This window comes from Eutrigla gurnardus (assembly GCF_963514095.1).
Source record: "Eutrigla gurnardus genome assembly, chromosome: 16".
Classification (NCBI taxonomy): Eukaryota; Metazoa; Chordata; class Actinopteri; order Perciformes; family Triglidae; genus Eutrigla; species Eutrigla gurnardus.
The window spans coordinates 15,140,396-15,156,206 of record NC_139927.1 but is presented as its reverse complement, the minus strand read 5'-3'; the positions used below and the strand labels follow the sequence as shown (position 1 = coordinate 15,156,206).

Sequence of the window (15,811 nt, the reverse complement as noted above, 5' to 3'; positions counted from 1 at the left end):
CAAAAGGTACTGCATTTAAACATGTTACTGCGCAAGTTTCCTGGCTTCATCCCCATCCGGACAGACATTTTTATGGAAAGCCAATAGAAGTTTGGAGCTTGCAGGGAACAGACACGTCATACCCAGCATCATTTCTGCCTGTTGAGCGCATTGCTGGGAGATGTGTGGTTAACACATCCACTGTGCATTTAAGCACAGAAAGGGTCACTGTAGTCATGCCACTATGCACAGTGGTTGAGCTCTAGGAGACGGTGATGTTGTTTGCATGAATGTACATTTTACCTTTGTGGCAAAGCCTGATTAAAAGTAATTGTTGAAGCAAATTGTTTTGTGTATCTTTGAATGAAGATGAAATTAAGTTATATCTTTGAATGAAGATGAAATGAAGTTAACACCTTTCAGAAAAATGTCACCTGGGGGAAAACTCCCCCTGCTACCCTGATTTGCATTTGTATAGCTCACAGCATTTTCATTTACATGTTAAAGCCTCCCCTAGGATTACGGGGAGGGGGGTCATGGGGGGACAACTGCCAAGCAAGGCCCACGTCAATTCCCGGCAATTTACGTCAGTTTTCGGTGTTTCCTGCAAATTGCCGTTTGCAGTCGTAAACCTGAACTTCCACGTCAATTTACAGGGCCGCTAACTGACGAAAATCCCACTTTTCATGCAGTGAATGGTAATATTACATTATCCAATCAAAGATGTTTTAGGGTTGTTATTTCTGTAAATGGACTTACAGCTGCATCGGTCTCAACCCTGCTCATCGCCATGTTTGTGACTATTTTCCACTGTAAGCTGGTCATGTAGGAAGATGATGTCAACATTCTTAACAAACAAAGCTGTGATTGACTGGCTGCCTCTCCGTTAAACAGAAACAATTTAAAACTTCAAAACGATTTGAATCACTGAACTTTTCAGAGATACTAGGCTAAGATATACAGGCTTTAAAGTATAATTACAGTTATTTATTCTTTTCATCATTTTTGGCATTGTTTACATCAATTATTGTTCAAATCTGATGTGGCAAGAAACCATAAAATAAGTTTGAAACAAGTGCAGGTTAGATCAATTAATTTATCATTAACATCTTTGACCTGTGACAATGCATGACATTTCTTCAGATTGCAATGGGAGACAGAGATTTTTAGCTAAAAGCTGTTAACATTTCGCTTTATTACGTTTTAGGCCAGAAAGTAACCATTTAGATTTCCAACATGTGCTCAGTTTTTCCAACTAACGCCTGTTTGGAAATTTGCTGCAACATTTTCGGCGATGTGAGTAAATGTTTCATTTAGTCGTCGGCCTGCAGTGCATACTGACTGAGTATACAGTACATTAGTATACAACTTGGAGCCACAGTTATGACTGTTCTTGAACCTTAAGCGATGTTGTCACGATTTCAGACATCAGCAATGAGGACAAATGTTACAAAGACTAGTGTCAAGTTTTTATTTACCGGAATCTACCTTTCCACCAACACAAAATACTTTTGATCCCTTTACAGTTTAAATAAATGAGGAGCCGTGATCTGCACTAGACGATAAATGTGACTGTCACAACTCCATCCACCACCTGGATGTCATCCGTCTCCCTCCCATGCAAACAGCTCCAGTGGAAAGCCATGAAGCGTTCTCGTTGTGCGCGACGACTTCATGGGAGCTAATGGGCCGAGCGTAACGCTGCACTGCCTTCCTGCTACACGTTTCAGACAGATACTGTATATGTATGCAATGTGTGCTGATGGAAAGACATCACTGGATATTCTATCAGATTCTAACACGCAGGCATTTACCCGAACATGAGTGCACACAAACACACACCTTAAATCGGGCATACTTGATGTGAGAAGGGGTTTCTTCTGCCTCTGAGGGACAGATAATACCATTAGCTTGGATATATATATACAGCACCACGCCATTAAAATGTCCCAGGCCATGATGCCTCAGACAAGATGAGAGGTGCTGTTAGTGGATATGTTTGATGCGTTTGCACAAGGGGCCCGGGAGGGCGGGTCTTGCTAGTAGCGGGGGGTGAGAATGTACAGCAGCATTATGAAAACAAGTGTGTACAGTGTGGGGGAGGAGGCGGGTCTCACTGGCTTTGAGCAGGATCTCCGTTGCCTGCTGCTGAACTCGGTCTCTGGCTGCCTCCAGCTCACACTCGGCTTCCTTCTGACGGATCTCCACGATCTCTGAGTTCTGGGTCACCTCGTCCAGCTGCTTGGTTAAATCCTGGAGAGGAATCATATCCACGCAGATTAAAAAGTCAAGCAAGGAAACGCTGGTAACGCGTAGTTTGGAAGCCATAACTGACTACCTGTCAATCAATACAATTATGGAGCTTTAGATTTGGCAATGGAAATTAAACTTGGCATTGAAAAAAACAAATGCTGAACTGAATGAGAAAACATTGGCATTGAAACATTTGTAGTTGAAATGTTGTATTGACACGGAAGAATTAAGCGTTGGCATTAAGAAAAATATTTCATCAAGCTTGCTATAAAGAATTAATGTTAATGCTTGTTACTTTTCTGTGCTTCTTTTTCTTATTACATTTATTTTGATTGTTTTAATGACTAATGTCAAACCAGCATATTATCAGTTTATCCTGATCAGATAAATATATATATATATATATATGTATATATATATATATATATATATATATATATATATATATATATATATATACACACATGTTGCTGTTTCACATAACTACAGAGGGTTTAAAAACTAGGCTACAAGGTCAAATATTCATATTATTTATATTCTCTGTTTCTCTCATAAACACATTTTGATTTGATTTTGTAAAACAAAAAAGCGCAATACATCCATATCTGAAGCAGTTAAAGAGACTTTGAAGGACAAATAAATCCAAATGACAGAAAAGGTATGAAGTATAACAAATATATATAATATATAAAGCTACCGGGATGAAGGAAACATTCACATGCTCTTGATTCATTTTTAATAATCATGTTATAATTGCATCAGTCGTGGATGTATAATCTGATGTCAACAGTGAGTTTTCAGACTATGAAATGAAGCATGGTAGCGTATTACTAATACTGAGGATCAAGACTGGAAATGCTGACTGCTGCTTAATTTATAACAACTAGACTTCAAGATGGGATTGACAGGCTGACACACACACACACACACACACACACACACACACACACACACACACACACACAGTAGCTGTGTGATTTAGTAGGAACTCATAAGAGGCAATTTCACATCTTTCAATCCCATCAAACGGCCTGCCTCAAACTTAATTACTGCTGCTACGGCAAAGACAAAGACAGTTCAGTGTGATAATAACCACTGAGGCGTGTGTGTGTGTGTGTGTGTGTGTGTGTGTGTGTGTGTGTGTGTGTGTGTGTGTGTAATGAGCCCAGATCAGGCAGCTGCACTTTGATCTTGACCTTGATGATTATCTTGGTGAGGACATGTCCGTTCTTCTCTCTGTGTTTTTAGGGTTCAGGGTTGATGTGTGTTATGTGAGGACCAATATTAGTTTTAAAATACAACTTTTAAGGGAAGGTGGGTATATTTCGTTCACTCTTCACTTTATCAGGGAAAGGCAACATTTTTTGTATAGCACATTTCATACACAAGGCCGTCTCAAAGTGCTTCACATCATAACATGTCATACAATAAAGTGAAAAAAATAGAAGAAAGCTGTTAAAGGTTGGTGTTACTATTAGGCCATTTGTAAGGATTTAAACCTTAACTCAAACATATACTTACATTTCATCTGTTTAATATAATGAAGCAATGTCCTTAAACACCTGGGAACTTTACTTTTCACTACATAAATTACTGAAACAGAAATTACAAGTATTTGTTGGGATCTATTTTCAGCAATGCACAGGGAACATATTCTCACAGCGGGGGCCCCACAAGTACTGTTACAAATGACAAAACTCAACAAATTTAAACAGGAAGCCCATTGTTGCCGACATTTATTCATCCCCTCTGATTCAGCCCTCATCATATTATATCCACAGTAAAACAAATCACACGCATATTCTCACACAAAGCCTCACTTCTGTCAATCATCCTTATTGGACGAGGCTGAATCCTGCATGCACATTTAAATACAAAAAGGCATTCAAAACTGTGCTTCAGATGATATATTGTCTTATCGTGCTAAAAACCTCCCTCATCCAGTCCAGGAAGACTTCACCTGAGAATGAAGTATTTAGTCCAAAGACAGTGACAGCTGCAATTTACCAGAGCTGCAGCGGAGTATTTCACTTGGGGGATGATTTGTAAATTTTTGGCGCGCGATTAATTATGTCTGTCTCAGTTACACCAAGCGATCATTTGCTTGCCTTTCTCTGGAGATTTGCCCACTCAATCCTGAGCTAAAGGAGGATGACAGAAGCGAGCAGCTGTAGCATCCAACTACATCAGTCCTTTTGACGGTGTTACGTCGATATTTGATGCTACCGTTTCATCCCATGAAGTACACCGGCACAGTAATTACGCCTCCCGAGGCTAGGGAACATTTTGATTGGTTCAACGTGTTTAATTTTCCAGAGTGAAAAAAAAAAATTACTTGAAGAGAGTCTATAAATGTCACTCTGCTTTAGCAAAACGCTACCTTATGGAAACTAAATGAGGTAGGAGGAATAATAAGAGGAAATGTGTAACGTCGAGATCAAAACAAAGATTTAAGCGTCTGCTGTGAGCTTGTTCTGTTAAATTAAAATCTTTTATCTCACAGCGGGGGATGGTGGATTAACAGATATGTTCATAGACTGAGGCTGTTATTAGGAGATTATTGTGATATCTACTTGGTAACAATACCATATATCAGCTATGCACTGTATGAAAGGCTGAAAAAGACAGGATCAAATTGTTTCTACCCTCTCATATCTGTTTTCCTGCCTTGAATCTTGAATCCAGCCGAGCTGTCAAGTAAAGTTGGTTTCAAGCTCTCTGCTCTGTTGCTCTGTTTGTTTCTTTATCTGGGTTACAGTTAATTGCTCTGAAGAAGGAATGAAATGATTAACCCCGGGCACACCAGCCATCGTTGACCTTGATCATGTTCTCAGTAACGCTGGGAAAGAGGAGGACCCCTTCACTGTCCTCGCTGAGAGTTTCACACAAACTTCACAGCACATCACAACAACAAAACAGACCTACTTAATCAATTCCCCTGGAGCACATGTCATCTTTATTTTCAGCGGTGGAGATAATATCATATGAGTCTACTTCCAAAGGCCTAACAGAACTCAGAAAGTAGAAACATGAACATAGCATTGCTATTTTTTGCCCGGAAACAAAATGCACACAATCCTGCCGGAACGGTCGGGGGGGGCGATGGTAACAAATTAAAGGCGTGGAATAGTTCAAAGCTTCGTTCGTAACATTGACATTCTGGTTTAAGGAGTTCTAATTTCAGAATATAACAAATACTTTAGTGTTTCTATATATATATTATATTTTTAATTAGAACAATAATCGTTTTAATGATTTTCTAGGGGGGGGGGGGGGTGTCACCTGGACCTACTGACCTATTAAGGATTTATACATAAAAGATATTGCTGAATGAAGTATATTTTTAATCAAATGCATTATTATAATACTGCTTAAGCATCTTTTTTCATTTTATGGTTAATTTTTTTACATTTTTGCTGCTGACTGCATTACTTTGGTTTATTGTTTGCTATTTTTCCATTATTGTGTGCACTGAACACCAAGGCTGTGTATGTGAAAACATCCTTGACAAATGAATGATATATGTGATATATGATCAATAATTGGAAGCACATAGTGTTATCCTTGGAGCTGCAACAATCAACACTCACCTTGACGCTGCTCTCAGCCGTGCTGAGCGACGCCTGAAGCTTGTGGGACTTCTCCCGGTTTTCCCGAGCCTCCTCCGTCACCCTGACCAACTCCACCCTCAGCTTTCCGAGGGTCTTCTGCAGCGCCGCCTCCTGAGTCTGGAACTCCCGCCGCAGCTCTGCCTCGGTGCGTTTCCATGCCAACAGGTTGTCGGCAGTCAGCTGCTGGGTTCTCTTCATGGCCTCCAGCTCGCGTTCGTAAAAGGCCTGAGCCTGGGGACGGACAAACAGACTTAATCCAAGCAGATTAATGGGAGTATAAAACAGAAAGCCCCGAGCGTGAACACTGTCATTTTACTTCTTTACCTACTTTTACTTATCCCTAATATTTCTTTACAAATGTTTGGAAGGCAATTAGTAAGCAAAGCTTTTTCTCATCATTTCTCATCTCATGCAAAAGTAATTAACACGAGGGAGACTTGAAGCCAAGATGTCTTGGCTGACAATGTTCGCCGTCAGTGAGGAGGGTATTTTATTGGATTTAATAGCTTTTAAATGCAGTGGTGCCTTCCATTGTACACGAATCTACAGATCATAGCCTTCACTTTCAGCAAGGTCAAAACAATAGTGCCAATAAATGTAATTGTGCTTCTTTTCTAATACACACTAACTTAAGCCCAGCCAGCTTTTTAGCAACAGCTTTGAGGCTTTTCTTTATTATATTCCAGATGAGACATTTTACATCACAGCATAAAAGTTAGCCCTTAAATCTTGGATCTTGGATCGTTTGCTGTGCTATATTATTTATATATTTCACAGCTAAAGGAGGGATTAAAATTCATAAAACAGGAGCATAATGTGAAGCCTGAGGTTTGTGACCTCAGAAATTAATAACCATACTTATATTATTACATTATGTATGAATGTATTTACTTGATAAAATACACCAGTTTAGAACATAATTATTATAATCCGCCCAGAAAACATCAAAAGTGTGCAAGCAATGCTACGGTCCTGCACCTTGCTGAGTTTGGCCTCATACTCCTCCACCAGTCTCTTCTTGTCCTGTTTGAGCTCCTCCACCCGCTCTGACAGAGACTCCACCTGTAACACATCAGCGCAGCATGAAGAGGACGGATGGATAGAAAGAATACGAGTTGTTTTAGCAGGTTAACTGACACAGTAATCACAGCTGTCCAACTTTTATTCGGTCATGTCTGTTACCTCGGCTTTATGGAGCTGCCCCAGTTTCTCCTGGTCTTTACTGTAGTCTGCGTTCTGACTCTGGTGGCTGCGGAGGAGCTCCTGGACCTCCTGCCTGTGCTGGCCCTTCAGCTCCTCCAGAGCAGCCTTCTTCTCCTGCTCAAACTGGGTCTGGGCCTGGCTGAACGTACGCAGCTTCTCCTCAAAGGACCGCCGCATCTCCTCCACCTCCCTCGACATGGACACCACGCGCTGCGTGTGCTGCCAAAGACGAGAGGAACAAAAAGCTGCTGAGCCGGAGGGAGGCGAGATATGTGGTTCTGCAGGCAAATTACGCTGTGATCAAACCTCTGAAAGAGTTCCAAGCCAGGTAGGGATGATCTGGCCCACGACAAAACAGATCATTTTGTGAACATAAGGTTGCTCCAATCAACCGGGTACATATTGATATTATATACATGTACATAGTTACAGGTTGGTTCATTCACAGTTCCCTGAAGCCAGACTTAGACATGCAGTTTCACGCCTTTCATTCTATTTGCCTGCACGCTCTGAAAAGAGCATTTCACTTTTGAAGGCGGCAGATAATTACGCAATCAGCAACTACTCGGTGCATTTTTGTACCTGAAAGTTTAAAAGTGGTTCATTTAAATGCAACACGGAGACCTCAACCAGGTTTGGAATCAAAAGACTGAGAGAACTTGATCCGATAATAAAACTGTACTATTGATAAATGATGTTACAGCCATACAATCAATCAGTCATGACACACACTTGCATGAGCCTTAATGTGGCTACACGTTTACTCTTTGAGCATCAATCAAAATCATACATCCAGGTTCGGGTTGTTTTCCATCCCTTCCCTTGTACCTCCACTCTTCTGTATGTCAATCGATAGAATGTCATCCATCTTTCTAGTCATCCTGGTGACTGCCCGATCGATTTTTATCAGTGTTCACTGTCCGACATACAGAGAGAGAGAGAAAAGGTCTGGCTGACAGATATATACGATAACCGCCTTGTTTCCAATCGACCGTCAAGCTAATTTTAACTTTTGATATGTCACAAAAAAGAAATGCTAATGAGGCGCCTTTCCTTCCTTCATCGGTTCAGGGAATAAAATTGATGTTTTTTTCTTCTTCTGATTTTTATTTAGCAGTTACCAAACAACTTCAGGTGCCTGGGAGGACCAAGATGGATTGAAATCATATTTGTGATCTGGCCAACTGAGACGCACACACACAAAAAAAAGTGTATTAAATGTCATCTGAATTTGACACGGATACAAGGCACTCTAAATAAGTGAAAGTTATCACGCACACGCACACGCACACACACACACACACACACAGTTACTCCTCGGTCTACCTGAGCCTCGGTGCAAAGCTGCATGTCCTCCACCCTCTGACGGTAGCTCTCGAACTCTGCCAGCGCCTGTCTCTTCATCCTGTCGTGGAGCTCCATGGATTCCTCCAGAGACTGGATCCGCCTCTTCAGGTCCATCTCATCGCTGATCTTGCTCTTGTACTGTCGATTTAACAACAGAAGTTATGAGGAAACTTCATGCAATTGGGCACCAAGATTGGGATAGATCGGTCGTAAGATCCACATGCCAGATTTTTCATGGATAGTGAAGTAGAAGTACAGATACTTGTGTTCAAAAAGTAGTGGTCGAAGTACAAGTACTGATTCAACTTCTTCACCAAAGTAAAAGTGAAAACGTGCAGGCTCTGAAATGTACTCAAAGTATAAAGTCAATAGCACTACTGGCTACTAACTGAATCTTTTGCATCATTAGAGGTTGACTTTGTGGAAACGTTATGTATGTAAATGTCCGTGTATATGTGTTCTGCTGTTCAAGCTGTCAGGGAAGCAAGTCATTCCCATAAGGAGGGATGACATATAGACCTAAATAATTCATATCGAGTTGGTTAAATATTGATGAGTTCGTTTTGGATGTGATCTGGGCTCTCTGGAGCTCCAGCTGCCATGTGATAGTGTGCAGCTGCAGCACAGAGACACGCAGCTCTGGATGACTGTAAGATATACAGCCTCATCTTGACATACTGACCTGAACCTGCCAGCATGGAGTCCATTTCTAAAGAGCCCCTTCACCCCTTTAAACCCTTCAGGTGTTGGATCAATAGTCAAAAAATCTAAAAGTACTGCTGGCATATGCATTTACTTATTCCTGTTATTTAACATGTTTATTAACAGGAAGTGGTGGAATGTACATTTGCTCAAGTGCTGTTAACCTTAACTGTCAATTGTACATTTTGACGGGCAAATATTGTACTTTTTACTGCACAACATTTATTTGATTAATTTAGTTACTAGTTTATTTAAAGATTCATATTATTTATACAAAATATTGTAAACAAATAACACACAATAGAGTATTGAATATTAAGCTATGCAAACGTACATTAATCTAGTTCTAGTTGAATAACAATTATTATTATAAATAATAATACTAGTTATTAGTAGTAGTATAACTTATAATAATAGTTATGATTATAATTATGATGATGGTGATACTTATGATTATCACCAGTATTATTATTATTATTATTATTAATAGTAGTAGTAGAAGTAGTATTATTAAATGGGCCAGTCTACATAATTACTACATTTACTTTTAGTACTTTAAGTAAATTTTGATGAGAATATTCTTATACGGTCCCAAAAAAACTACTTTCAAAGATGAACTTCTTGAAACACAGCCACAAAATTACTTTTTTCTCCTTGCTTGTATCTTCGTCTCATTAACATACGGCACATGAAAGAACATCAGCTTCATTAAAAAGTCAGAACTTAGTGTCTTTTTAATGAATCACATAAAGACCTGTAGTATCTTCTCTCTGGTCTCCGACAGAATCTGCTGCACCTCCTCCTCGTGGGCCTCCTTCAGTGTGGCGATGGCCGCCTCGTGTTCGTCGTTTTTCGTGTTCAGTGCATAGATAACCTGCAGCAGAGAGGAGAGAGAAGCCCATCCACTGTTAGACATAATTAGGAGTTATTAAAGTGCTGAAACTGGTTCGAGGATCAACCGCACCCTAGTAGCTCAGGTTCCACCAGCACAGACTGTGGGACTGCTGGGTTTGATGTTGTTTAAAAACTCAAGCGGAGACCAGAAATCAAACAGTGGAACTTAATAGCATGAGGTGAAGTAAGGAAATGTGAATTATGAAAGGATGGTTTCTATGGTTGCAAACGCTCAAGACAACCTTAGTAATGAATTCTGCTTGGGAAATAGTTGGTGCTGTATTTAAGCTGGGGTAGGGTTAAGATATGCACTGATATACACCAGAAACACCTGCAATTGAAGAATTAAAGATGTATAAAATTCTGCCCGTTCTCCAACTTAGATCCATACATTTAATTCCCAACACATTCCCATGCTTGGTCAGCGTTTTGATTCCGAGGCACAGAGGCACCCATTAGCCTCCGTATGAGACACCCTGGGCTTCCAACTAAATTCAATCACATCCATCTTGTTGCCCGAAACTGAACCAATTTGTTTTGTTGTGCAAGTAAACTTACAAACGGAATAACTCGTTGGAAGTTTATTTTGAAAAGAAAGAGACTGTATACATGTAACAAGGAGAAACCACACATTCCCTTTGAACACTGAAGTTTATTTTGTAAGTGTAGGGCCAAGTTGTGTTGATCATTTCATTATTGTTGCCCAATGTAATTTCTAACCAGTTGGAAAGCACAAAAAAACCCCACCTTGATTAAATCAATTATTGCAATTGTTTTTCCTCTCCAAATCATCTTACAGATCAAATGAAGCAGGCAGAGAAATGCAAATGACTGCTGCAATTATGATGTCATGATGCTATTGCATTGCAAATGAGCCGACAAATAAAAGAGCTGTGGCAAGTAGCCGGAGCAAAGCTGTATATGCTGTAAAAAAAAAAAAAACCTTTCAGTGCTGTGATGTTTCCGGCATCAGCTCGGAAGCACCATTGATGATCCACGGTTATAAATCAGAGATCGGTTAGCGCCTCGTATTGCCGGGGACAAAAATAGCACAAGCAAACTGTTGTGCATGAGATTGACCTTTAAATCCGTCCCAAAAATACATGCAGCCATCCAGAGAGCCATAATCTGACAGCACAGTGATCCCCTGCTCACAGTCAGGGGGAGTTAGGGGACAGAAATGGGTTTTACATTTCCACATAAGAAACCATGGGACACGCCTGCCGCCGTGCTTCTCTCTCCGTGCCGTGAAAAATAAACGTATGTGGTGCCTCGTTGGAAAAAAGACTAAGTCAATCATTCAGCACGTTGAGCGGTGCATTTTGTTTACTCCAGACCGAAGTCCGTCAACAGAATTAGAAAAGGAAAAGAAGAGGAGAGAAAAAGGAGGGCAAAGCTTTCTTTGAAACAATGTCATCCACTTTTTATGCCTTGCCATGCCTCACTGAGAGATGAAAGGATTTAGTTTGACAAGTGCTGGTGTTTTTTTTAATTCCCATTTATTCCCCCCTTCCCCCCAACACACACACACACACACACACACAGCTGACAGCCACAGAGTGTTTTACTGAAGAAGAGAAGAAACTAAGACTATAATAATCAAGGGGTACTCAACCATGGGAGCGTTTCCCTTATTTGATTTTACTGACCTCTTACTGTCAAAATGATTATCCTCGTTTTTGAGATTTATACATATATATTTTTTTCCATTGTTTGATTTCAAGCCAAATGTTTAATTGTTTCATGTAAACTTTTTTCTTTTCCTTCACCTTGCCTTGCAAAAAATCTACAGCCATGCTAGCAGACCTGTTAGCCTTAGGCCCAGCGGTGCCTTGAACTAAATGCTAACTCACTATGCTCACCAACTAAACTAAACTACAACTAAACTAAAAGTAGCCCATGAGCACAGAACAGGGGAGGCTTAGTTTGACAGGTATCTGCTCATAAAAAGAGGTGTTGAATTATGAGAATTGAGCTCAAGGAAATGTTGAGGAATCAACAACGTTCAATTCATCCACAGGGGAACACTATCTGAATTTAGACCGAATTAATCCATTCAAAAGCTACTGGGACATTTCACTCAAAACCACAAATATCAACCTCATAGTGGCGCTAGAGGAAAGGTCAGAGGATCCCCAGAGTCCTTAGGTTTTATCCTCTGGAGAACATGAATGTCTGTGCAAACTTTTATAGAAGTCCATCCTACAGTTGTTGTAATATTCTGAACATCATGTCACGCAGCTTCATATGTTGAGATCAAATGGAAACAGTAAAAGTGAAGTAATTTATTTATTCAGGTTAAAATCACAAGTTTATTTCACAGGGTTTCACAATCTGAAGCTTTTATTTCTACCTCTGGTTTCAAGTCTCTTTCTCTACACTTTAAAATGAGGAATGAAACGTCGACTGTGAAGAGCCAAATAAAGCGAAATATTCAGTTTACTCCGAAATAAAACACATTTTCCTCTCTGCGTCTAAATTATTCAGTCAGCTATGTCGCACATCAGCTTAGGAAGGGAATGAAGCAGACGTAACGGTTAGAGGAGCTAAAATCTCCATAACATCCCGAGAGTCGCCGGCAAACTTCTGCAGATTAAATGCAAAAAAATCAGAATGCTGTGGGGTTTGCTGATACACATAAGTGCACACACACAAACACACACCCACATGCATACAAGTAAACACACATACACCAGCAAAGACTGTGAAGATTCTCATCAACCAACACACCCACGTCCACACAGTGTAATTTGCGTGAGAAATGGTCAGAAAAATGTGTGTGCGTCAAGGAAAAATACATTTCTGCCTCACAAAAACTGCCAATGTTTGTCATCAACACATATTGGATTTCAAGCCGGCAATGTGCTAAAAAGCAGATGGTATTCTAAATAGGGATTGCAGATATCAGACAATATGTTCGGCCAATATTTTAATTCAACCATATTCATTGAAGAAAAAAATTATTAATTGAAGTAAAAAAATATATATAAAAAATTATTATTATTATTAATAATAATAATAATAATAATAATAATAATAATAATAATAATAATAATAATATATTTTATTTATCAAGCGTTTTTCAGGATAGTCAAAGTCACTTGTAAAACAACAAAACAACATAAATCTAAAACTATGAAAAAAGATGTCCAATAGACAGTATTAAACCTTAATCACAGGTTAAAAGCTGTTCTAAATCGGTGGGTTTTGTTTTGTGATTTAAAAGCAGTCACGGATGTGTTTGGGGAGAGACTTCCAGAGGGAGGGGGCAGCGATGGAGAAGGCTCTGTCGCCCCGGGTCGGGTGCTTGGTCCTGAGAGGTGGAGAAAGGAGATTGGCATCGGAGGAGGAGCGGAGGCTGAGTGAAGGAGTGCGATAGAGGTGAGGTAGGAGAGGGCCTGGTTGTGGAGGGCTTTGTGAGTGAGGAAAAGGATTTTGAATTGGATCCGTTGAGGGACGGGGAGCCAGTGAGGTTCTGGAGGACAGGGGTGGACACTGGTCAACCACCTGACCTTTGGGGCTTTATTGGAGTCGTCCAATACAAGCATAGGAGACGTTTTAAACTCCTAGTACCACATGAGGAAGAATTATCTCCATTGAAGTGTTGTGTAATTACATTTAACCGTTTGAACTGTCACAAAACAGCATTGTGCCGTGTACATTATCATCTTATAGTGAAGAAACATGATGAACGATCACAGCAAAGGGTGGAGAAGTTAGCACTACAAAAACTGATTTGTTTTCCTCTCATGTTGGTCAACTATCTGAGGTGTGAATGTGCGAGGAGAACTGATGGAGAGAGAGAGAGAGAGAGAGAGTGAGACAGCAGAGAGTGATCCTCTTTCTCATTTCCTCCGGTCGATCGGGTTCACGTCCTTGGAGGAGTTTGCATAACTGACAGCGATGTGAGGCAGATCGATAATGCGACAGCCAAATGCCACAAATTTCCTCTGCCGGCTGGGAGAAAGTCACAGCTGAGAAAGTCACCAAGACTTTCACAGGCGTGAGTCCCACGTTAGCTGCTGGATGGATTACGACTCTGCTGTCAGACACAGGAACAGCTGGAAGACGAAAGAATAAACTTCCTTCTGCTCACCTTTTTTGTCTTTTTGTGATTCTCGGTAAAAACCGACTGTAAACACTTCAGAACAAAAGAGACGTAGGTCAAATTGTGAATATTCTGCATTGCACTCTTGCCATTTGCTTGTCAAAATAAAACTTCAGGAGGACAGCTTCAATAAACAGACTGTACTGTCAATAAACACCAGACGGATGCTCATGTCTACAAACACAGCTACATTGTCTACATAGAAATACAAGTCAAGCTAGAAATAGACTGAACCGAATCAGACGTTCAAATCTCACTGCAAACGTGTTTCATAATATCAGGTAAAAACACTTATTTGAACCTGTCAAAAGAAATCATCGTTTCTGTTTTCATCAGAAACAAATATACTCATTGCACCTGCAGATTTATTTACTTATATTAAGAATTAATAACATTTTAAGCACTCAATCACCGACCAAAATGAGTCGACAGGAAAAAGATTTCTGCAGCGCTCAACATACAAATTCTAGAAATTTTTCTCCTGCAATGATCTTATATATTTGAATTTGGAATCAAGCGACTTTAATCTGAACCAAAACAAGATCTCTGCATTTCAACAATAGCAGTGTGAGGTAGTGTGACAGGGGAAGTGAGTCGTAACGTCTTAATTAGGTTATAAAAGACAAGTTTCTTAATCCAAGCATAACATGCCGTTTCATACTCACTCCTCCAACACATTTTGTCACTTTAAATTACTTATAAGTTCCATTATACAACTCTTTTTGTTGTTGCTTTTGCCCAACGGCAGCATCACATCACATACTCAAACATGGCCAATATACAATCTCAAGATACTGCTCTCTGTGTTATTGTAGTTTTCTGATTTGTTGCTCTCTCTCTGAAAGAAGAAAAGATAAAAGGAGATTGATACTCTCGCTTGATGTCTCTCTGCGGGTAAATTAAAGTGTTCGCTCGCAATCCAGAGTATACCTTCCTTCAGTGGTTTGCTAGCAATGGGAATGCAATGGAAGCCACTACTATATTCGACATCAAGAAACAAGCATTTATGAAATTATTATTGACTTCTGATATCCAGCAGAGCCTCATGCAACTTTAAAAGCAACTGGGAATGAAAGCAAACAGGTACAAGTATTTCAAGGGTATGAACACCACCAGATAAACGATAAAAACATTCATTGTTGCTAGAATTTAGACTCCAATGTGCTGCAGAAGACGGAGTGCTTTAACAGATCTAACTGCTTGACCAAAAAGACAAACTTCAGCTGAATGGGGAAAAAACAACAGCAGACATCAAATGCTGTTCCTCTTTACAAAGGATCAACAAAGAGAAGTAAAAGATGCTGATGCTCTGAGGTTGGTCAACTTTGTTGACGCAACGGGTCTAATGCCTGCTCCTGCTTATTTCACTTTCACAGGCCTGAACACTCACATACTCATCTCTTAGCTGAGTCTCTCCGTCCGCTGATGGGACTTTGATGATAATGTCGGCGACTAATGGTGACCATTTCACCACCTTAACTCCAGCCGGTAGTTTCCACCCTGTGGCAGTGGATCTCTGTCTTACGAGTGCAGCAGGTTATGGGCACAAACGGGAGAATATGCAGGGTGATTTAGTGGGTGCTGATGGAAGTACCGTAGAGCATCTATAAGACTGGGCACCCAGCTGATATGTATCAAAGACATAATAGCTCAAAACAACTCTTGTTCCTTTTCGATATAACAGCCAGCAGCTTGTTAGCTTACAGTAGCTTTG

General features: G+C 40.2%; 1 protein-coding gene across 2 annotated transcripts in view; it reads right to left on the bottom strand.

Moving 5' to 3' along the window:
- Window positions 1-15,811, bottom strand: part of fam184ab (family with sequence similarity 184 member Ab) — a 116,256-nt gene that overhangs the window by 61,129 nt on the left and 39,316 nt on the right. For both annotated transcript variants that reach the window (XM_084031129.1, XM_084031130.1), the window contains exons 2-7: window positions 9,850-9,969; window positions 8,373-8,531; window positions 7,026-7,265; window positions 6,822-6,905; window positions 5,823-6,074; window positions 2,097-2,232 (exon numbers count right to left, since the gene is read on the bottom strand). In XM_084031129.1, the coding sequence (XP_083887255.1) occupies window positions 2,097-2,232; window positions 5,823-6,074; window positions 6,822-6,905; window positions 7,026-7,265; window positions 8,373-8,531; window positions 9,850-9,969 (991 nt within the window). The remainder of the gene's footprint in view (window positions 1-2,096; window positions 2,233-5,822; window positions 6,075-6,821; window positions 6,906-7,025; window positions 7,266-8,372; window positions 8,532-9,849; window positions 9,970-15,811) is intronic.